This window comes from Pan paniscus, chromosome 12, assembly GCF_029289425.2.
Source record: "Pan paniscus chromosome 12, NHGRI_mPanPan1-v2.0_pri, whole genome shotgun sequence".
NCBI lineage: Eukaryota > Metazoa > Chordata > Mammalia > Primates > Hominidae > Pan > Pan paniscus.
Genome location: NC_073261.2, coordinates 89,287,148 through 89,310,713, shown reverse-complemented (window position 1 = coordinate 89,310,713; position 23,566 = coordinate 89,287,148). Strand labels below are relative to the sequence as shown.

Below are 23,566 nucleotides of genomic sequence, written 5' to 3'. Positions count from 1 at the left end.
TAGATTTTAAAAATGGATTTTCATTTGAAAAAGTACAGTAGAGTCATGTCTAGGCTCATATCCTGACTCCACTGTTTATTAGCTATGTGACAATGGAAAATTAATATTCCTGAGCTTTGATTCCTACATTTAGAAAATTAAGAACTTCAGTGGGTTTTTTGGTTTGTTTGTTTTTGTTTTCTTGTTTTTGTTTTTGTTTTTGTTTGAGACAGAGTCTGGCTCTGTTACCCAGGCTGGAGTGCAGTGGTGCAATCTTGGCTCACTGCAACCTCCACCTCCCAGGTTCAAGCAGTTCTCTGACTCAGCCTCCCAAGTGGCTGGAATTACAGGCACCCGCCACCACGTCCAGCCCGAGCTAATTTTTATATTTTTGGTAGAAACAGGGTTTCACCATCTTCGCCAGGCTGGCCTTGAACTCCTGATCTCATGATCCAGCTGCCTCGGCCTCCCAAAGTGCTGGGATTACAGGCATGAGCCACTGTGCCCGGCCTTAGAACTTCAGTGTTTTTTACAATAAAATTTAAGCCCAACAAAATGTTTAATACATGATAGATGCCTACTGTTAGCTGTTGTTGTCCTTGCTGGTATATGTGCTACCTCTACATCTCATTATTTCATTATATACTCAGTGAAAAATAACACTGGCAATCCTTAAGCTATATTATCACACATTTCCACAAGAACTTAGAATACTTTAATGAAATATAGTAAATAAATATCATCCATGTCAGAGAGAGCTAGTTGCCTTTCCCATAGTCATTTTCTTCCTCTTCCTTATGGACAAAACCCTGATTTTAATTGTGTAGTAATATGCCTGGCTTAAAAAAGTCACATTTCCCAGCCACCACTGCAAGGAAAGTGGCCAATGAAATGTAAGAAGTCATTGGCCAGGTGTGGTGGCTCACGCCTGTAATCCCAGCACATTGGGAGGCCGAGAATGGGTGGATCACCTGAGGTCAGGAGTTCAAGACCAGTCTGGCCAACATGGTGAAACCCCATCTCTACTAAAAATACAATAATTATCTGGGCGTGGTAATGGGTGCCTGTAATCCCAGCTACTCAGGAGGCTGAGGCAGGAGAATCACTTGAACCTGTGAGGCGGAGGTTGCCGTGAGCCGAGATCGCACTACCACACTCCAGCCTGGGCAACAGAGCAAGACTCTGTCTCAAAAAATATATATAAAATAAATAAGAGAGAGGAAAAAAAGGAGTCATTGGAAAAAAGGTGCAGTGGCTCACGCCTGTAATCCAGCACTTTGGGAGAGGAGTTTGAGACCAGCCTGGCCAATATGGCAAAACCCTGTCTCTATTAAAAATACAAAAAAATTAGCCAGGCGTGGTGGCGCACACAAGAATCTCTTGAACCCAGGAGGCAGAGGTTGCAGTGAGCCAAGATTGTGCCACTGCATTCCAGCCTGGGCAACACAGCAAGATTCTGTCTCAAAAAAAAAAAAAAAACTCACTGATGGGGCTTCCAGGAAAGTTATTTAAAGGGGGCTCACTCAGCTAATACAATTCTGCCCCTTGCCCACTCACTTTCTCCTATCTGAATTTGAACATAATAGTTGAGCTTCAGCTGCTATCTTGTTTTCAGAAGGTGATCATCAGAAAGGACTCTCAACCGCAGAAAGGACCCTAAAAGATGGTATGGGGCGGCCGGGCGCGGTGGCTCACGCCTGTAATCCCAGCACTTCGGGAGGCCAAGGCGGGCGGATCACAAGTTCAAGAGATCAAGACCATCCTGGCCAACATGGTAAAACCCTGCCTTTACTAAAAATACAAAAAAATTAAGTGGGTGTGGTGGCACGTGCCTGTTAGTCCCAGCTACTTGGGAGGCTGAGGCAGGAGAATCGCTTGAACCCGGGAGGCAGAGGTTGCAGTGAGCTGAGATTGAGCCACTGAACTCCAGCCTGGGCAACAGAGCGAGACTCCGTCTCAAAACAAACAAATAAACCAAAAAAGATGGTATGGGGCTGCCAGTTACAGCTCTGGAGAGCCTGTGTCCAGACCTCTTATTGAGGCGGAGAAAAATAAAACCCTATCTGACTTAAGATGAAGTTATTTGGATTACCTGTTGTGTGCAAAGTCAGTCCCTAACTGATACAATCCCGGAAACCAATGCTACTTTACCTTTGCGGAAAAGGAATGGGCCGACAGCACCATGTGTGTCCTGAGACTTCGCACGCATTGCTTGGAAGGTGCTCTGGACTGAGATAGTTTGAATTTGCTCCCCAGTTAGAAAGAATCCCAAGAACTCAGCAATCTGTTTTATTCCAGCAGCCAGATTCTGTAAAAAAATTTTCTTAAAGATAAATTTCTTCCTATGGAAATTGTTCTCTGAGCTGAGACAGACTTTTTAGTCATCAGAGTTATTCAGCCTAACTCCCTAGTTCATCTTATCCCCCACTTTAAACTTAGAGTACTTTCATCTTCTTATATAAATATTGAGATATCTCTGTAAGATATTCTGTATTGATTATACTTTGTAGTTTCAATTTATGGCTCTTGTTGAACTTACCAGATAATAGTTTTTAGCATGTAAATAATGACAGTAACATTAATTCACAGGTTATAATTTTATCTAGGATGATATCATTGCATTAAAAAGTACCAACTTAGACCAGCTGAAGAAATTAATGTATTCCTATGTGCTCATTTGAATTCTCTTTTTTTCTGAATTCTATTTATAGCTAATGTTTAATTCCATTAAGAAAGTCTAATTTTTAGAATCATAAAAACTTGAAGAATTTTTTTTTTTTTTTTTAGACAGGGTCTTGCTCTGCTGCCCAGACTAGAGTGGTGCAAGGGCACAATCACGGCTCACTGCAGCCTGGACTTCCTGGGCTCCAGCAATCCTCACACCTCAGCCTTCTGAATAGCTGGGACAACAGGTGTGTGCCACCACATCTGGCTAATTCTTGTATTTTTGTAGAGACAGGGTTTCGCCATGTTGCCCAGGCTGCTCTCAGAGTCTTTAATAGACCAGTGCATAATGTGAATCTCCAAGAGAGCAGGCTATAGAATACAGCAGTTCCTAAATCTATTTGAATAACCTCCTCCCAAACCTCAAGAAATATTTATTAACAGCTGGGGCAACACTTGTATTCTATGATGCACAAGTTTCAGAAACATTATTCTAAACTAGAATTAATATGCTCTTTCATATTATATACATGCATCCTATAAACAGAAAGGGTCGATTAAATCTCACTTTTTTTTTTTTGAGACGGAGTTTCTCTCTTGTGTCCAGGGTGGAGCACAGTGGCATGATCTCGGCTCACTGCAACCTCCACCTCCAGGGTTCCAGCAATTCTCCTGCCTCAGCCTCCTGAGTAGCTGGGATTAGAGGTGTGTGCCACCACGCCCGGCTAATTTTTGTATTTTTAGTAGAAACAGGGTTTCACCATGTTGGCCAGGCTGGTCTCAAACTCCTGACCTCAAGTGATCCACCCGCCTTGGCCTCCCAAAGTGCTAGGATTACAGGCGTGAGCCGCCTTGCCTGGCCTAAACCATACATTTGCTTGTTTGTTTGTTTGTTTGTTTGTTTGTTTGTTTGTTTTTGGTTTTTCGTTTGTTTGTTTTTTGAGATGGAGTCTTGCTCTGTGGCCCACGCTGGAGTGCAATGGCACAATATCAGCTCACTGCAATCTCCACCTCTTGGGTTCAAGTGAGTCTCCTGCCTCAGTCTCCTGAGTAGTTGGGATTACAGGCATGCACCACCACACCCAGCTAATTTTTGTATTTTTAGTAGAGACGGGGTTTCACTGTGTTGGTCAGGCTTGTCTCGAACTCCCGACCTCAGGTGATCCACCTGCCTTGGCCTCTCAAAGTGCTGGGATTACAGGTGTGAGCCACCGTGCCTGGCTTAAACCACACTTTCTTTTTATAAGAATGTAATGTAAGACTGGTGTTAGAAACCCAATTAAGTTAAGGAGCACTTGATACTCCCTTCTCTTTAACATGCTTTCTCCACAGGACTCTGCTTTCCTTCCTACCTCAGTAGCCCCCGCTTCCTGGTCTCCTTTGCTGATTCCTCCTTTTTTCCCCAAACTCTTTAAATTGGTGGGCTCCAAGTTCTTGGTCATCTTCTCTATCTATATACCTAGGTATATATTTCCATGGCTTTAAAGCACGGCTATGTGTCAGTGATGCCCAAATTTTATCTACGGCCCAGAACTCTCTGTACTTACAAGGCCTGTATGCCCAACTGCCTACTTGACTTCTCAATTAGGACGACTAATAAACATCTCAAATTTAATGTGTCCAAAACCAAACCTCTGATCTCCCCAATAGTCCTTCACCTGCTGCCATCTCCTACTCAATCGGTGGCAACTCAGCCCTCAATATTATTGGCCAGGCCAATAATATTGGAGGCTTACTTGACTTCTCTCCTTGTCTTGCCACTCTCCCCTCCATCCAATTCAGTAGCAAATCCTGTTGGCCCTCCCTTCAACATATATCCAGAATCCAACCTCTTCTCATCCCTGCATGGCCCCTTCTTGGCCTGAGCCACCATCTTCCTTTGCCTGGACTATTGCAGTGCCCTCTTTACAGCCCTCCCAGCATTTGCTTTGCCCCAGTTCATTCTCACACCTAGCCAGAATGATCTTGTTAAAAACACATCTGCTCCAATCACTCCTCTGCTCAAATCCCACGATGGCTTCCCACTTCCCTCAAAGTGAAAGCCAGAGTGAGTGGCATACTCCATCCTACCTCCTTGACTCTTTCCTCATTGGCTGTTCAGCCCTGGTTTATTCCTACTGACCCAGGCACATCTGCTGTCCCTTAATCTCACCAGGACTATCCCAGCTTTTGCTCCAGTTGATTCCCTCTGCCAGAAGTGCTCTTCCCCAGTTACCTACTTGGCTCACTCCCCCACTTCCCTCAGATCTTTGCTCAAATCACATCCCCTCAGTAAGGTCTCTCCTAATCTTCCTATTCTTTTTTTTTTTTTTTTTTTTGATACAGGATCTCACTCTGTCACCCAGGCTGGAGTGTGGTGGCCTAATCATGGTTCACTGCAGCCTCTACCTCTTAGGCTCAAGTGATCCTCCTATCTCAGCTTCCTGAGTAGCTGGCACTACAGGTGCATGCCTAACTTTTAAAAATGTGCCCAGGGTGGTCTCGAACTCCTGGCCTGAAGTGATCCCCCTGCCTCAGCCTCCCAAAGTGTTGGGATTGTAGGCATGAACCACCACACCAGCCTAAACATCATATTTTACACTGGAATTTGTCCGATCCTTCCCTGTGCCTGGCCCCCCAGCATTTTTAATTTTCCTTCACCAGCTATGCTGTTTCTTTTTTTCTCACATACTATATACATTTTAAAAATTATTGTGTTTATTATGTATCATTCTTTCTTTCCACCTTCTCCAACTGGCATGTAAGTTACTACAGGGCAGCGATCTTTGCCTTGTCTGTTCACTGATGTAACACCAGGGGCTAATTGGTGAGCAATCACTCACTAGATATTTGTTACATCAATAAACAATTTTTAAAAAATAACTTGACTGGATAAATTAGTTCACAACCAAGTGTATGTTCAATTAAATCAACTCAGACCTACCTATTTTTTTTATTACAAATTTGAACTATCCATCATAAAGGGAAAATAAAGCAGTCACTTTTAGTAATAAGTTGCTAAGCGTTATTTTATTTCTGTTAAATAAACAACCTAAGCATGTATGCATGGTTTGAATTTTCTTTTCCAGCACTGTACCATATATCTGGAATATTTTTAAAAATTGAACACCATATTTGTTTATACAATCACACATTATAAGTAAGTGCTCTATGTTGTGGTTTACAATAAATTTTGCTCTAAAATATCAATAAAAATCTCACCTCTTTCAGGTCTTCATATAATATGAACTTAACATTGTCGCCATCAAGATGTTTGTTCCAATTGATTGCAAAATCAAAATAGCTTCCCCAAGAAACTAAAAACACAGGGTGGAAGACTTTAAGAAATGTCGAATAACTGAGGTTAAAATGATCATTAATTTATGCTATAAAATATAAACTATACATATGTGTATATGCTTGAGATATCTTTATGTTATTATAAATCCCTGCCACCAAAAAGCTGATATAAATCAGTCCCATTGTCTAAATTTCTATTTATTTTCTTACCTTTTGGAACATTTTTCATAAATAACACAAAATTAAGCAAGTTACAAAAATGATTTATAAAAACTATAAGACATTCATGAATATTTAGGTGGATTAAAAAAATCCAGAAATAGTGAATGACACATGAAACCCGACAGAGATAATGCCAGAAAGAAATGATGAAAAAGACATTTTCTAGACCATCATTGTTCAATAAAAATGTAATGCTAGCCATATATGTAATTTTAAAAAACAAAAGAAACAAATGAAATTAATTTTAATGTTTTACTCCACTTAACCCAGTTTATCAAAAATATTATTCCGTCATATAATCAACAAAAATTTGAGTGAAACATTACATTATTTTAATATTCTAAATCTTTAAAAGCCATTGAGTATGAGACATATACTGAGAGTCTCAATTTGGATGCTAAATTTTTATTGAAAATACTTGATGTATATTTAGATTTAATAAAAAGTACAGTTTAAAAAGTATATTCACATACGCAACTTATTACACTTACTTAAAAGTTTTCCAGTAACTGAATTGTATATCCATTAAAAATTTTGAATTAATTCAGTTTTTTTAAAATGAGAAATTTAGTTCCTTAGCACCAGTCCCATTCAAGTCCCATTTCAAGTGCTCAGTTGTCACATATGGTTAGTGGCCTACCACACTGGACAATGCAGATGTAGACACTGATCAGCTGTGCTGTTTACTAGCTCTGTGACTTTGAGCAACTCCTAAAACTCCTTGTACCTTAGATTCCTCAATTGTAAAATGGGGCGTTATGAGGTTTAAATGAATTAACCCACGTCAAATGCTAAAAACAGTGCCTGCTTCATAGTAACACGCAATAGCTTTTTTTTTTTTTGAGATGGGGTCTCGCTCTGTCACCCCGGCTGGAGTGCAGTGGTACAATCTCAGCTCACTGCAACCTCTGCCTCCCGGTTTCAAGCAATTCTGTCTCAGTCTCCTGAGTAGCTGGGACTACAGGCACACACCACCATGCCTGGCTAACTTTTGTATTTTTGGTAGAGACGAGGTTTCACCATATTGGTCAGGCTGGTCTTGAACTCCTGACTTCAGGTGATCCACCCGCCTCGGCCACCCAAAGTGCTGGGATTACAGGTGTGAGCCACCCCGCTCGGCCTCAATAGCCATTACTATTATTAATAATATCATAATTATTATCATGATCATTGTTATCATGAAGCCCTTGCTTTGAGCCAGGCAGTTTCTATGTGTTTTATTTTCTGTCACAAATACCGTAAGTTGCCTACCCAACATCCAATACATCCTCTTTTTTGTTGCTAACCAAACCCTGATTATTTGGGTCTAAGCTGATCATGACAGTTCCGTTTCTTGATTTCCTGCCTTCCTCAGAGCTGTAATTGGCCACATGAAATGGTTCTGCCCAGTGAGACACAAGCAAGAGTCTGCTGGAAGGTTTCTGGCAAAACTATTGCTGTGTGGAGCTAAGGAACACATTCGGCTACTGCTATCCTTCCTCCTTTTTCATGACCTAAAGGTGATGATTAGAAGGATAGTAGCCAATTTCAGGGTGTATTGCAAAAAGTATGAGAGAGAGGCCAAGGGAATATCAGAAGTGCAGGCCAGAGATCCCAGGAACCAGCTACCTACCTTCAGACTTCCTGTTAAATGAGAAAAACAAACCTCTCCAAGGATGGATAGGGAAACAGATATTCCCTAAAATGCATTGTCCCACTGATGACAAGTTTCTCATCATCATTTGCAACAACACGGAGGGAGGACATTATGTTAACCAAAATAAGCTAGACACAAAAAGAAAAATATGAAGCCTGGGCAATATAGTGAGGCCCCATCTCTACAAAAAGAAAAAAAAATCAGCTGTGCATGGTGGTAAGTGCCTGTGGTCCCAGCTACTTAGGAGGCTGAGGACCACGTGAGCCCAGGAGGTCAAGGCTGCAGTGAGCCTCGCCGCTACACTCCAGCCTAGGTGACAGAGTGAAATCTTGTCTCAGAAAAAAAAAAAAAGAAAGAAAGAAAAAAAGAGGAGAAGAATACAGCATGTTTTCACTTATATGTGGAATCTTTACAAAGTCAGATACATAATAGAGAGTAGGATGGTGGTTACAGGGATGGGGAAGGGCAGAAAATAGGGAGACAGAAGTCAAAAGGTACAACCTTGTTATGTAGTTATGAATTATTCAGTTATGAGCATCTTGAGATCTAATGAACAGCATTAGGATGACAGTTAATGATGACAGTTAATGATTTTATACCATATAATATTTGTTAAAAGAATAGATTTTAGGTGCTCTTACTAAACACAAAACAGGTAATTGTGTGACATGATAGATATGTTAATTTGCTTGATTGTATTAATCATTTCATTGTGTATACGGTGAAACATCATTTTGTTGTACACCTTAAATATATACAACAAAAATAAATACATTTTTTAAAAAGTAGCCCTCTTAGAGTGAACTGACAACAGCTTCTCCTCCAGGGTCATTGGGCTTTAATATCCCATCTATTACACCGTAGAGACTCAAAAGAGCCACTAAAAGAAGGAATCAGTTACTGGTCTCTGGCCACTATACTCATGGATGTAGAGTCACTGCCACTTACAAGCATTGGCAAGTGATTTAACTTTTTTTTTGAGACGGAGTTTCTCACTCTTGTTGCCCAGGCTGGAGTGCAATGGTGCCATATCTGCTCACTGCAACCTCTGCCTCCTGGATTCAAACAATTCTCCTGCATCAGCCTCCCAAGTAGCTGAGATTACAGGCATGAGACACCATGCCTGGCTAATTTTGTATTTTTATTTCTTTATTTTTTATTTTATTTTATTTTATTTTTTGAGTTGGAGTTTTGCTCTGTCACCCAGGCTGGAGTGCAGTTGTGATCAATCTCGGCTCACTGCAACCTCCGCCTCCTGTTCATGCAAGTCTTCTGCCTCAGCCTACTGAGTAGCTGGGATTACAGGCATGCAACACCACACCTGGCTAATTTTTGTGTTTTTAGCAGAGACGGGGTTTTGCCATGTTGGCCAGACTGGTCTCAAACTCCTAACCTCGAGTCATCCGCCCGCCTCGGCCTCCCAAAGTGCTGGAAATACGGGCATGAGCTACTGTGCCTGTCTGATTTGTATTTTGATTAGTTTCCTCATCTGTACAATGGAGCTAATACCACCTTACTCATAGTTTGTTATAAATCTTAAATAAAATAATGCATAGACGACCCCTACTTTAGCACCTGGAGCATTAATAGACACTTAGAGTTATCAATAAACCAGAGACAAAATATCAACATGTTTAACAAAAACTTATTTCTGACAAAAACTTATTTTCTTTCTAGCAAACAAATGTCTTAGGTATAGTAGCTCAGTGTCATGGTTTTTTAAAAAATATTTTTTGTTTTTATCAGTGTTACATAGTGACAAGGAAGTTCACTACAAATGGTTTTCTACATCACTCACTGTTAAAGCTCTCTTTGTCCCATGTCTTTTCTATGGCCACTCTGTACTCATAGTCAACATACGACTTGTCCAATTAGTTTTTTTGTTTGTTTGTTTGTTTGTTTGTTTTTTCAAGACAGAGTCTCGCTTTGCCAAGCTGGAGTGCAGTGGCGCCATCTCAGCTCACTGCAACCCCTGCCTTCTGGGTACAAGCAATTTTCCTGCTTCAGCTTCCCGAGTAGCTGGGACTACAGGTGCGTGCCACCACGCCTGGCTAATTTTTTGTATTTTTAGTAGAGATGGGGTTTCACCGTGTTAGCCAGGACGGTCTTGATCTCCTGACCTTGTGATCTGCCCGCCTCGGCCTCCCAAAGTGCTGGGATTACAGGCGTGAGCCACCACACCTGGCCCCAAATTCGTTTTTAAAACAGCAATGCATTTAATTGTTGGATGCACAGAACTAATGGTGCTATAACAGTTCACTTAAATGTAACTTTTTGGTTCCCAGATCTACCTAAATCTTCTTCCCTTTCCCTAAAACACATTTGGGTTTTCACATTTATGTGGTCATCTGATCAAGTAAGAATAATTCTTTTACCAACAGCCATACCTTGTCCTTTCATGAACTGTCTGAAGAATTCATCCCAAGAGCCATAGCTTGGAATATCGGGGACATCGTTGTGGAAATGGAAAAAAGATACTGCCGTATCTTTAGGGTTTCGAAATATCACCAATATCTAGGGAGCAAAAATTGAGTTAATTTATTTAGGTCTATGTTTTGAAATTTGGAAAATTGAAAGGGTGAGCAATATCATCGTGTCCACTCGTATATTACATAATTGTGTTAATATATAGAGAAAGAATGACAGTAGGAAACTGAGGAACAGGAGGTGGCTGATGGGGAAATCTGGGAAAAGGAGAGAAAGAAGAAAAAGATTGATATTGTTGCAGAGGATTCTTGCAAATGAATTTAGGCAATAAGATGCATAGAAGATGTAAAAAGGAAAAAAAGACCAAGCTCACTAGGATAATCACAAGATTATGACCTGAAAGCTTAAACCCTCAAATAAAAATTGCAAATAATGTTAAGGATGACAAAAATAATGTTTTAGAGTTGGTAGGAGATTAAAGAATGGCAAAGCCCACTCTCTGGGTATGATGTTTATGGGTGAGTAGATGACGCAGAACGTCTGAATTCCTATATCTGCCTTCTTTGATGAGGAAAGTGTTCCTTTGGATGAGTAGCATGAAATAAACATCGTAAAGAACAAACTGAAACCCCAGAGAACTAAAAGATTGCAGAGGATCACACGTCTGCTCTGAGTTCAGCCTTCTGGCCTGAAGCCTTCTATTTCAAGAACTGAGGAAACTGGAGGACACATGATCCAGCATGTTCCTGAATTCCGAGGAATCTGAAAACATGTGAGGCCAGACAACTAGAACAGGCAGAAGTCATTTCATTTTCAGAAAGGGGAAAGATGTGGATTTTGCAAAGTGCAGATTTGCGATATTCACTTTCATTTGGGGGAAGCCTAGAATTGACTAAAAACAAGATTTGGGGCCACATAAAAGAGGAAACTGTAACCAACAGGGGGCAACATGGGCCCTCTAAGAACAAGTCAGCTAACACCTGGATTTTTTCAACATGGTTTTAGATTAGTAGGTGGAGTAGCTATGATTCCTCCTACAGAAAAAGTAAGAATGTAAGCCAGAATCAGGAGCAGTTAGGCATATGAAACTGACTGGGGGCTGGGCATGGTGGCTTATGCCTGTTATCCCAGCACTTTGTGAGGCTGAGGCGGGTGGATCACTTGAGATCAGGAGTTCGAGACCAGCCTGGCCAACATGGGGAAACCCTGCCGCTACTAAAAATACAAAAATTAGCCAGGCGCAGTGTTGTGCACCTGTAGTCTCAGCTACTCGGGAGGCTGAGGCAGGAGAATTGGTTGAACCTAGGAGACGGAGGTTGTCATGAGCCGAGGTGGTGCCATTTCACTGCATCCTGGGCAGCAGAGCAAGACTCCATCTCAACAATAACAACAATAACAAAACTGACTTGGTATAAATAGTTAATTAACTAATGTAAACCTGCTGGGAGGTTTTTAATAAGCCCTTCCACTCTCTTGGCTGGGTAATAGTTAATGTTTTAATGAATCATTTAGGTAAAGATATAGAAGCTATATTTACCAAATTTGTAAATAACACGAGAGTGGGAGGGAATCAGGATCTCAAAATACCTTGTCTGCCTAAAGAATTTAACTAACACCAACAGGATAAAATTGAGTAGAGATCAATGGGTCTGGGCCTTGTCTTGTGCTTAGATCTAACACTCATCCCTCCCCCTAGTCCAAATATAGTAGATTCTTGCCATTTGAGGGCTTTATATTTGAGGCTTTAACTACCACTCAGTTGCCCTGGCTTGTAGCAATCTGTAAGTTTACAAAGACATAAATTTGAATTTGAGGGCTAATTGGCTGGAGTATGAACAAATTCCCCACATCAACGTCTTACCTCCCTGCTGTTGCTCTTGTTTTTTGTTGTTTTTCAGACCGGGTCTGACTCTGTTACCCAGGCTGGAGTGCAGTGGCGCGATCTCACTCACTGCAACCTCTGCCTCCTGGGCTCAAGCAATCCTCCATCTCAGCCTCCCAAGTAGCTGGGACCACAGCGGTGCACCACCATGCCTGGCTAATTTTTGTATTTTTTGTAGAGACGGGGTTCTCACTATGTTGCCAAGGCTGGTCTTGAACTCCTGCGCTCAAGTGATCCTCCTGCCTCGGCCTCCCAAAGTGCTGGGATTACAGACGTGAGCCACTGCATCCAGCCCCTGTTGCTCTTTTCTTGCCCTTATATTCTTACAAATGTGAAACTCTGTTCAAAAGCCTGCGTGCCCCAAGTCCAAAGCTTTAAAAATTACTTCAGCTCTGTTTATTACAGAGACACTAAGGAAAAATGTGTTAACTGCATTCAACGGGGGAAATTATGTGTTAAAATGGTATTTCAGACTTTACACATTTGCGATATAAGGAAAAACTGTTTAACAGAGCTATTCAAATCTGGCTTAGGGGATACTGGAGATCTTTATCATTGGAGGTGCTGAATCATGGTCCAGCTGCTTAGTGGAATTCAAACACTCAATGGGAATTAGCGTAGATGACCTTTAAGATATTTTCCCATTTTAAGCTACTAGGATTCTTGTATCACAGCCACAAAGCTGCTCATTCTAAACCTCCACTTCCCTAAGGTTTGCTTTCCTACTCTTCCTTTCTTATTTTGCTTCCCCTCCTGCCTCTTACCATTGAAATTGTAGTTATCTTAACAGTTTTCCTGTTTTGCCTTTCTTTGCTCTTACCTCACTATTCTCCCATTCTTCTTGCTAGCATTCGGAGGAAGTTAAATTTTTTTTTTTTTTTTTTTTTTTTGAGACAAGGTCTCGCTCTGCTGCCCAGGCTGGAGAGCAGTGGCGAGATTTTGGCTCACTGCAACCTCTGCCTCTCAGATTCAAGCGATTCTGCTGCCTCAGGCTCCCAAGTAGCTGAGATTACAGGCACGTGCTATCACACCTGGCTATTTTTAGTAGGTTGGTGCAAAAATTGGGGGTTTTGCCATTAAAAGTAATTCAAAAAACGCAATTACTTTTGCACCAACCTAATATTTTTTGTAGAGATGTGGTTTCACCATGTTGGCCAGGTTGGTCTCGAACTACTGACTTCAAGTGATCTGCCCACCTCGGCCTCTCAAATTGCTGGGATTACAAGTGTGAGTCACCGCACCCTGCAGGGAGTTTAAATAAATCTTGACTGTAACTAATTCAAATCATTTTCTTCTGAGGCAGAAAAAAGGCACCAAGAAATAAGGAATGGAGGGGAGACCAGGAGAGAGGAAACAGAAAGGGTTGGGTAAAAAATAGTAATTACAAGAAATATATCAATACTGATTAATAAAACAACATTTTTAAACAAATGATAAGAACAGCCAAAGCACATATAGTTCTGTATGCATGCTGTGAAGTTTGTTACTACATGTGAAATTCAAAAATAAAATAGTTTTAGCGAGGCATGGTGGCCCATGCCTGTAATCTCACCACTTTGGGAGGCCTTGGTGGCAGAAGGATCTCTTGAAGTCAGGAGTTCGAGACCAGCCTGGGCAACATAGTGAGATGCTGTCTCTATAAAAATTTTAAATATATTTGAAAAAATAGTTTTAGGCCTCAGGTAAATAGTGCTCACCAGAAAGAAAGGAACAATTTTTTTCTCATTTTACTAAATTGTATTTTTTGTGTGTGCATGAAACACTCTAAATATTCTGTCAGGATTCAGAAAATTATTCACTGTAAAACAGATTATAAAATACATTTTATTCTATGCATATGTTTTATTTCCTTGTCGAAAATGCATTTGACTTGACTGCAACTATAGCAAATATATGTCAAGAAAGAAACAAAAACAAAAAAACTAAATGTCACACTTCATTTATTAAGCTTCTATGAGGAGGAACAAACTCATGATCTACTTCCAAAAACTAATATCTATACATAGAAATTTCAAAGAATTATCAGTAGGAAAGGACACTCACCTTGGCTTTATTCTTGAAGATAGACCCAGGTAATTTGTCATAGTGGAGGTGAGTTGCCAAAATCCTTGGTGATGGAAAGCCTTTCATTCTCTTAAAAATATACACAAAAAGGTGAAAATGTGCACGTGTGTGCATGTGTGTGTGTGTGTTGAATCACTCCTAGGTTTGGTATCTAAGTGATAGTTTCTAGCACTACTGTCACTATATCTTCTCCTCTTCCTCCAATTTTTCTTTTTTGAAACAGAGTCTCACTCTGTCGCCCAGGCTGTAGTGTTGTGGCGTGATCTCAGCTCACTGCAACCTCTGCCTCCCGGGTTCAAGCAATTCTCCTTTCTCAGCCTCCCGAGTAGCTGGGTTTACAGGTATCTACAACCACGCCCAGTTAATTTTTGTATTTTTAGTAGAGACAGGGTTTCACCATGTTGGCCAGGCTGGTCTGAAACTCCTGACCTCAGGTAATCTGCTCACCTCAGCCTCCCAAAGTGCTGGGATTACAGGCATGAGCCACCGCACCCGGCCAATTTTTCTTTATTTCTGTTTTCTTACTTTGTGGAGATGAGGAATGAAGAATCATAAATAAACCAATAATTAAAATATTCTTGAATTTCTTTTTTGTACCCTGCTTACCATTTCCCAATTATTTTTGTAATTTTTAAAAAAATTACCTTTTCCCACAATCATATCAAATCCATTTTGTTCAAGAGAACTCATAATCTGAAATACACACTTTCACTTAATTTGATTCTCTTCTATATTCAAGGTCTTTAACAGAAATAGTCATGTCTTTCCACAGTTCCTGCGAATCCATTTTTAACATCTAAATCTTTCTGTTTAACCAGCTGAAACTCTAGGCAATAAAATATCTGAATGGAACCTGAAAGTACAGAGTTACTTAAATGTCCGAGAAATGTTTTATGAGAGAAATTCTTGTCAGTATATGGACAAAGGTGATTGATTCTTTTTCTGTAATCTATTTCTATAGATAATTTTGAAGATAAAATTATCTATTTAATCTGCCAGGATTAAGGGTTTTCACTTACAATCAGACCATTAGTATATGTTATGCAGGGAAGTAAGGCTTCAAGTTTTTAGTCCCACATCTGTAGCGGTCACTTACTGCTTGGTTGCAGCTACAATATAATATAAGTGATAAAAGGATATTCAGATGTTTGTAGCCAATTGTTCTGTAAAAACTTAGTTGAGGCTGGGCATCCTGCCCAATATGGTGAAACCCCATCTCTACTAAAAATACAAAAAATTAGCTGGGCGTGGTGGTGCACACCTGTAGTCCCAGCTACTCAGGAGGCTGAGGCAGGAGAATCACTTGAACCTGGGAGGCGGATGTTGCTGTGAGCTGAGATAGTGCCACTGCACTCCAACTTGAGCGACAGAGTGAGACTCCGTTTAAAAAAAACAAAAAAAACAAAAAAAACAAAACTTAGTGGAGATCTCAACTCAATCAAGCAAGGGGGCAAAAAATGAAATTTTAAAAATAAAACGCACTTTAAATCAATGATATGGATCCAAGTGGTGACTAGCAGTGTAAAATCTGATTTACATCAAATGGTACTTTTAAACATTTGAAGCATTTTCATACTCATTCACAACAATCCTCTTAGGTAGATATCGTAACCCCCATTTTAGAGATTAAGAATAGGTTTTGAGGTTTTAAGCACTTTGTGCAAAATTGCACAGGTGGTTATTTTCAGATTAAGTTATAGACTGTGGTTTCCATGAAACTGCATGGCCAAAAATCATGTACAGACACATGAGAAATGGTAAGGTTACTAAAAGGATTAGAAAAGCACCCAAGGGAAAAATGGAAGTCAACTGTAACTAAATTAGATAGCTACATAATATATAATACTATGTTCACTAAAATGTGTAATATAGCCCAAATGTGAGCAAAGACTAGATACCTTATTTAAGGAAAAATATGTACTCCAGAAAAGTTCCCTGTAAAGCAAATAATTGTTAAGTGAAGTTCATTTCACTGATTTCCATTTAAAATTAAAGGGCATATTGGCCAGGCGTGGTGGCTCATGCCTGTAATCCCAGCACTTTGGGAGGCAGAGGAGGGTGGATCACTTGAGGTCAGGAGTTTGAGAGTAGCCTGTCCAACATGACGAAACCCCGTCTCTACTAAAAATACAAAACATTAGCCAGGCATGATGGCGCACACCTATAATCCCAGCTACTCGGGAGGCTGAGGCAGGAGAATTGCTTGAACCCAGGAGGTGAAGGCTGCAGTGAGCCGAGATCGCACCACTGCACTCCAGCCTGGGTGACAGAGTGAGACTCCATTTCAAAACAAAAAACAAACAAACAAAAAAAACAGTGAGAGAGAAATTGAAATCTGGATAAATGTTGGCATCATTTCTAAAGGTGATGTTAAGCACTCTCTTTAGAAAAAGGTTATGCAAAGGCCTGGACAGGAGAAGTCTATGGGGCTTTTCCTTTATTTCCTACCTAGGTCAAAGCTTCTTACTGCCCCTGTTGGTCCATCCTATGTTCCTGGGCCTGTCTTGGCTGAGCCTTCATCAGGTTGGCTTTGGTACAGGTGACCCTCCCTGCTCCTTTGTTGCCAACCAAATCCAGGACTCGGCACTTACCTCCAAAACACCCTCCTCTGAGTCCCTTCACCATGTATTTTTCTGCTACTTTGACCTAATCCGTGGAAATGGGCTTCCTTCTATCTAGGTTCCAACTTTCAAGTTTGTATTTGTCATCATGCCAGTGACTCAGTCACCTTCCAGAAGCTGTTCCCTAAGTCCCAATCCAGTGGCTTTATGTTAGTAGCTGAGTTCTGTCTGCCTGTTGGGAATCTTGGTGGTGAACACTGCTGAAAGTTTTACTGAGACTGTGGTTCCCCCTTGAATACAGCCTTCCTTTCCCCGCTGCATTCTGGTGTGTCTAGGAGTGGGGAGAGGCTGTCTTCCATGTCCTTTTTCTGTCCAAGCCCTGAAGTCCTGAGGTAGACCCTCCTCCCACTCCTTTCTTGCCTTCCCTGGGCAGGGAGTAGAACATCCTATCTCACATCCAAGACCCAGTTAGTTGTATTGGGAAGGTAAGTAATAACAGCTAGGGTGACCTGTTATCCCCTTCACACACATCAGTGGCGTACTCTCTTAGCTAACGCTTGATTCCTTCCCATCCCTTACACACACATGAATCATAACTGAGATAGGGAAATCAAAAATCATGTCTGGCTGGGTGCGGTGGCTGATGCCCGTAATCTCAGCGCTTTGGGAGGCTGAGGTGGGAGGATCACTTGAGCCCAGGAGTTCATAACCAGCCTGAGCAACGAAATGAAACCCTATCTCTACAAAAAAAAATAAAAAAATTAACCAGGTGTACTGGCACGTGCCTGCAGTCCCAGCTACTCAGGAGGGTGAAGCAGGAGGATCGCTTGAGCCCAGGAGGTCGAGGCTGCAGTGAGCCATGATCACACCACTGCACTGCAGCCTGGGCAATGAAGTGAGACTCCATTTCAAATAAAAATCATGGTTTACTAGGAAAAGACTGGTGATTCCTACTACCATCCTGCACAGGTCCATGTCTTCAGAGATGAGGCTTTTCTGTTCATTTCCTGAGGTTTCTCAGCTTACTTTTCCCCTACTTAAAATAAAAAGAACAAAAACAGCCTGGCTATATAGTATAGTTGTTAAAAGCTCAAACTAGAAAACTTGGGTTCAAATCTTGGCTCTATCATTTATTAGTCCCTTGACCTTGGGCAAGTCCCTAGCATTTCTATCTTTTGTGAAATGGTAATAAGGCTATTTTGCAGAAAATGAGATGATACTTGAACAGTGCTGAGGATATGGTAAGCACACAGTAAATTGTGGTAATTATTAGCATTGCACTTTCTAAACTGAAAACTAAAGAATCTCCAAACCGGAAGAAATCTTTCTATGATAATTTGCTGTAAGGTTAAAGGCTGGTTGTACTAACCTGATATTTTTCTGAATCCCCACATTCAAGAACTGGGAATTCTGGATATTCATACTTTTTTTTAGAAACAGCATATATTAATTCACTGACAATGTGGAGAATCCAGTTTGAACCTATCGGAAAAATCAGAGAATAAAAACTCATTACGGAGTCTTGATATAACAAAAGGACATTACTTTAGCATATACATGATAAAAATTAAAATCTACAACCATTCCCTGATGTGTATATTTAGTTCTTCTGTGTTTGAAATAACTTGGGCTATGGAAAGAAATGGTTTGATTGAAAACAGCATTTACCTATAATTAGTATAAAATTCAACTGAGAACAGATGGCTCCTTTAACAAGGGACAATGCTTCATTTTGAATCTAGAATATGTTTCTTATAGAACAATGTTATGTTATAGAAATAGTTTATTATAAGTTGTATACATTATTTTACATTAAATTAATATGTATTTTCTATAGGAATCTATAATTTTGATTTTATGAAAACACAGCATCAGTTAAGAAAAAAAGATATTAAATGAGGTTGGCTTTAATAAACAACAGTAGAAAGAATCAAAAGGAGATGGTAGAAAGCAGGATCATTTAGATTCTTCATGTCTTATTTTCCGTTGATGAAGGATCTTTGTAAAAGTGATTTGAGAAACTGATGGAGCAATATTTGATCCTGAAAAATAATTTATAACATGGAAATCATCATGTAAATTATAGAAGTGGCTGTGCTTTTGTCCAGCCAGAAATCAAGACAAAATCACTGCTACTGTCACTGTTCCTTGCCAACTGGACTTTCCCACATTCATGTTCCTCCCTTCCAGGCCCGTCATCCACCCCCTTCTGCCCTCCATCCTCCACCATGGCCTTTCCGCACAGAGCTCTTCCTTCAGACACTGGAGTTTTTTAATCTAGCAGTTCTATTTACTGATTTTACAACCTACGTACTTAACCACGGTGGCCCTCCTCCTCACTGATGCTCAGACAGATTCCTGCAATGAGGAACCGCCTTCATCCCACCTTTGTCTCATACCCTCCCCAACCTACTCACTATGAGAAGTGTACTTGTAGGAAACGACTTGTCATTTACCGCATTTTGGATAAGATGCTAGCACGATGTCATCATGTCTGGCTTCGAAGGTGTCCAGCGCTTGGAAAGTTTCTGAGGTGCACATGGTGATGGGGTAAGGAATCCCCTGATAGGTGAAAAATAAATGAGAAAGTGCAGTTTCTTTTGATTTTTCTAAAGCTTCGTCAATGTATTCAATAAATTTGGATTTATCAGCCATGGTGGCTCCCTGTAAAAGAACCTGCTCTGTGGCTGTTCAGGGGGAGTGATTGCTTTCAATGGAGTTGGGCAGGGGCTGGAATAAAGGGCTCCTCCCAGTCACATGAAAAAGAAATCATTTAATTCTCATCCACCCCTCCCTCACTATTACATATCCTCCTGGGAAAAGCTAAACCACAGGTGCAAAACAGGCTGAGGATCAGGGAATATTACCCCAAGGGCTGATTACATGACCATTTAGGCAACCTGCCCAATGAAAGTAAGAATGGAATATCCTAATAGAAGAAAATATATATTAAATATCTAACAAATGGGTATGTAATCAGGCATGCAATTTTTCTATTAGAAATTCACAGAATGAAACCTCAGTTCTCTTCTGGGTTGATAGATTTCCACACATATCCTCTGTGGTGTGAAAGGAAGCAATGGGATTGTGAGGTAATTTGGTGGGGTGGAAAAGAGACCAGATTTGGGGGCAGTCTTAGGCACTCTCATTTACTGGCTCAATAGATACACAAGTCTAAAGACCTGAGTTTGAACCTTGACTCTACCATTTACTAGTTGTGTTACTCTGACCTAATGATAATATATCTCTAAAAGTTTATGTAAAATTGTTAACAGTGGAAATGTCTCTGAGTTACCCCATATGGGTCTGCAGTAACCTCAATTCTTGCCTCCTCAGAAGAAAGAATTGACTGAGGATGTAAGGCCGAAAAAGAGACTGAGGCAAGTTTCAGAGCAGGAGTGGAAGTTTATTAAAAGCTTTAGAGCAGGAAAGAAAGGAAAGCACACTTAGAAGACACCCAAGTGGGTGACTTCAAGTACAAGTGCAATGTTTAACCTTGATGCTAGGCCTTCATAGGCTGGCCCACTTCCAGCATCTCACAGCACTTTCCCATGATTCTTCCTTTAGGGTGGGCTGCCCTCCTTACCCCAGGGAAGTAAGCATGTGCAGTGTGTTTAGGAAGCCGTACACATGCCCATCTGAGGCTTTCTTCCCTTTTCTAGTGTAGTGCCCCCAGAAGGTCATACTATGTCATTGTGTCTCTTAATGCGTGTGCGGGGAAGGTGCTTCTCCCTGGAACATTTCCTAGGGTGCGATCTTTCTCTAGCAGCCACTCTCCCCTTTTTCCTTTGGGTAAGTTGGCCCACACTTCCCATCTCCCAGCAGCTTGGTGTGGCCCTGTGGCTAAAACAGTAAGTTGATGGCTCTCCAATTTTCTTTAGTGCCTTCCCCATACCTGGAAGGCAGATACTGTGTTGGCAAGCCAGATTTGCTAATTCGGAGGAAAGCAGCACTCCAGGGGGTGGCAGACTAACAAGACAGAGGAAACCGGCTCACCGGACTGCCTTGAGAAAGAGAGCCACCCTCCCATGACTCACACTGTGTAACAGGCCTCGTTCTGACCTGTATATGAAAGAGCATAATTGTTCATCTTGTTTGAGCCATGAATTATTGGAGTCTCAACAATTACAATTGTAATTACTCAAAAGTTATAGCAGTTTAGCCTGTATCCTATCTGGTACATTTTCTGGGTCATAATTTACTCTTTGGCCTCTTGATAAGTCAAATATCTATAAACGTAGACTGTATATTTCTTCTTATCTCTCTCCCATTCTCTTCCCCACATCTTTCTTCTTATGCTTCTTCCATTTTTCTAAGAAGGTAATTTTTTTCACTGTATTTACCTTTCTCTTAACCAATGTTAACCAGTGAAGAAGATGACTTCTAGTTATTCTTAGTTACCAAGCTGTACTGTCATTCATGTATCAGTTAAAAGGGTAGCTAACATTATTGAGTACTTGCATGTACCACATCCCCTTCCAAATTGCTAAGATTACAGGAATGATGTGATGTAATTTCCTAACAGCCTTATGAAATGGGTGTTGCTTTGCTATCTTTTGCAGTTAGGTTAACTGAGGCCACAGGGGCTAAGTGGCTTCTAGAAGACGAGAGGTGAGGGTTGGCGGGAGGAAAAGCAGGTTTTAATCGGAGAGCCAGCAAACAGAGAAGATGGTGAACTAGTGTTCTAAAGTACCACCTTAAATTTTAAAATTGACCATAGGGTTTTTAAGGGGGAAATGTATGGGAGACATTTGGGAGTGGTACAGGATGCAGGGTCTGTATGTCTTGTTTCAATGGATATCTTGGGTAATTGCCTGTTTGGAGGTCTGGTTGGCATTATCTTGATTTCAGCCCAATGGTCGTGGAGAAAATGTTTGCGACTCCCCCTAAGCACAAGGATTCTGTAGTTGGGGCTCTGCACTTGGTTTGTTTCAAGATTAGCTTCTGGAATTTTTTAACCAAGAAAACAATTAGATAAACATGCATTGCCAGGGGAGAAGGTCTAGAGAGGGAAGGAATGAAGGGGTAAGAGGGCAGGGAAAGAAAGTGAGCAATTAAAAGATATTTTAAAAGCTGGGGTTCCTGGTTACAATTGCAGAGTCAGGATTTGGAGGGGCTAGGATTGGAATGCAGGCAGTACAGCTAAGTCCAGGCAGAAAGACACTTACAATGAGATCTCAGAGGGCATAGGTTTAATTGTTAGTACCAGTGAATTCTTTGGTTCTTCTTTACCTGCTATGAGAAACAAGGCCATGGCATTTTTCACTGCAAAAAAAAAAAAAAATCTTATTTTCTGAGGAGAGAGATTTTTAGGACCACAAGGGCAATAAATTTCCTGGGTTCTAGTGATGCAGGATGGCACATCCCCACCTGGGCCTGGCTCAGCCTGGTGCCCCAGCCTGCCTATGTTACAGCTCATTCAGTCCCCTGCCTACTCAGGCCCATAGGCTCCACGGCTGGCCCAGCCTGGCTGCTGCTTTCCATTGTGTGGGTTGGCTGCAGGCACGAGCAGCAGGCAGAGGGTCACAGTGTTACAGCCTTTTTTGTACCCACATTTGGCGAATCGCAAGTTCTTGTCCCGCATCCAAGAAGAATGAGGTTATGCTGAAAACCGAAGAGTGAGAAGGGCAGAGAAGAGTTTTATTGAGCAATGGAACAGCTATCAGCAGAGATGGGAATCAAAGAGCGTGGTCTGCCACCCTAAGGCAGGTAGCCCCCTTAGCCTGAAGGTGGGTACAAAAAAAGCTGTAATACTGTATCGCCCACCCTACACTGGTGTAGGACAGCCACCCCACATGAGGGAAGGAGTGACAGGGCCAGGCCAGCCCAGGAGCAGCAGCAGGGAGTGGAGCAATGGGAGTAAAAGAGCTGTTAGCATGCTGTAACACCCACTCTGGGGATTGGGGTTGCTGGCATCCCTGTTTGGGTGTCACCATGTTTTCCTCATCCAGAAACCATTGCCCAAGGTGGAAGCAGGTCGTGGCATGGCTGGCCCAGCAGCGGGCTGAGTGTGGATCCCACCGCAAGCACTGGATCTAGGTGGGAGTGCAAGCAAGTGCAGCTGGTTGGACTGAGTGCCTCCTGAAGTGAGCCCAGGGCCTGGGCAGGGGTGTTGCTGGCCTTAGAGGTTTCTGGCTGGTTAAGCAGCCAAGAAAAAACCTGCATCACTAAAACATTTTATTTAATAACAGCATTTTGGGACAAATACTATATTCAATATATATATCAATTGTAAGATGCATTCCTATTTCTGAAATGTAAACATATGTAAACATATGGAAACAAGTACATCTTGGAATTGAGGAAATTCTATATGTCAACAGAAAGTGAGAGGCAGGTGGTGGATGTGTGTCAGTAGTTTTTAATCTCCATTTTACAGAGGGGAAAGAACTGACCAGAGAGGGTTCCTAGCTAGGCACAGGTATCCGGGTTTCATTATGTAGGTGAATATTTATTTTTTAAAGAAGCAGTATGTGAAAAGGTAAAATCAGAATATCTGAATATCTTAGTATTTTTATATTTCTATACATCACTCCCACTTGAAGGCCTTCTTGCCTTATATAATAATGTGATGATATTAGCTGTAGTTGCAAAGGTGTATTTAAGAATTTCCCTCAAGAGGAACAGGACTGAACTCCTTGCCAATCTGCTTAGTGGGATTATCCCTTACATTACAAAAAGTCTTTGTTTCCCTCTGGTCAGGTAGAATTTAAGACATTGATTCAAACATGGTTGTTGTTTGCTTGCTTCTTAGTGAGTAAAAAACTTAAAAAGACAATGGGTTGGATCTTGTTCTGACACTAATACCTGTAATTATAGGAGGATTTAGGAGGCTCTTTGGGATTGGTAATG

At 41.2% G+C, this 23,566-nt stretch overlaps 1 protein-coding gene across 2 annotated transcripts in view; it reads right to left on the bottom strand.

The window, feature by feature from the left end:
- SULT6B1 (sulfotransferase family 6B member 1) overlaps positions 1 to 23,566 on the bottom strand; it is a 34,694-nt gene that overhangs the window by 5,757 nt on the left and 5,371 nt on the right. Inside the window, exons 2-7 of one of the 2 annotated variants that reach the window (XM_008970897.4) lie at positions 19,171 to 19,276; positions 18,084 to 18,196; positions 14,133 to 14,222; positions 10,168 to 10,294; positions 5,845 to 5,939; positions 2,131 to 2,287 (exon numbers count right to left, since the gene is read on the bottom strand). In XM_008970897.4, coding sequence (XP_008969145.3) covers positions 2,131 to 2,287; positions 5,845 to 5,939; positions 10,168 to 10,294; positions 14,133 to 14,222; positions 18,084 to 18,196; positions 19,171 to 19,276 — 688 coding nt within the window. Of the gene's footprint in view, positions 1 to 2,130; positions 2,288 to 5,844; positions 5,940 to 10,167; positions 10,295 to 14,132; positions 14,223 to 18,083; positions 18,197 to 19,170; positions 19,400 to 23,566 lie in introns of those variants that run through there. The other variant, XM_034952948.4, reaches the window with a different exon arrangement.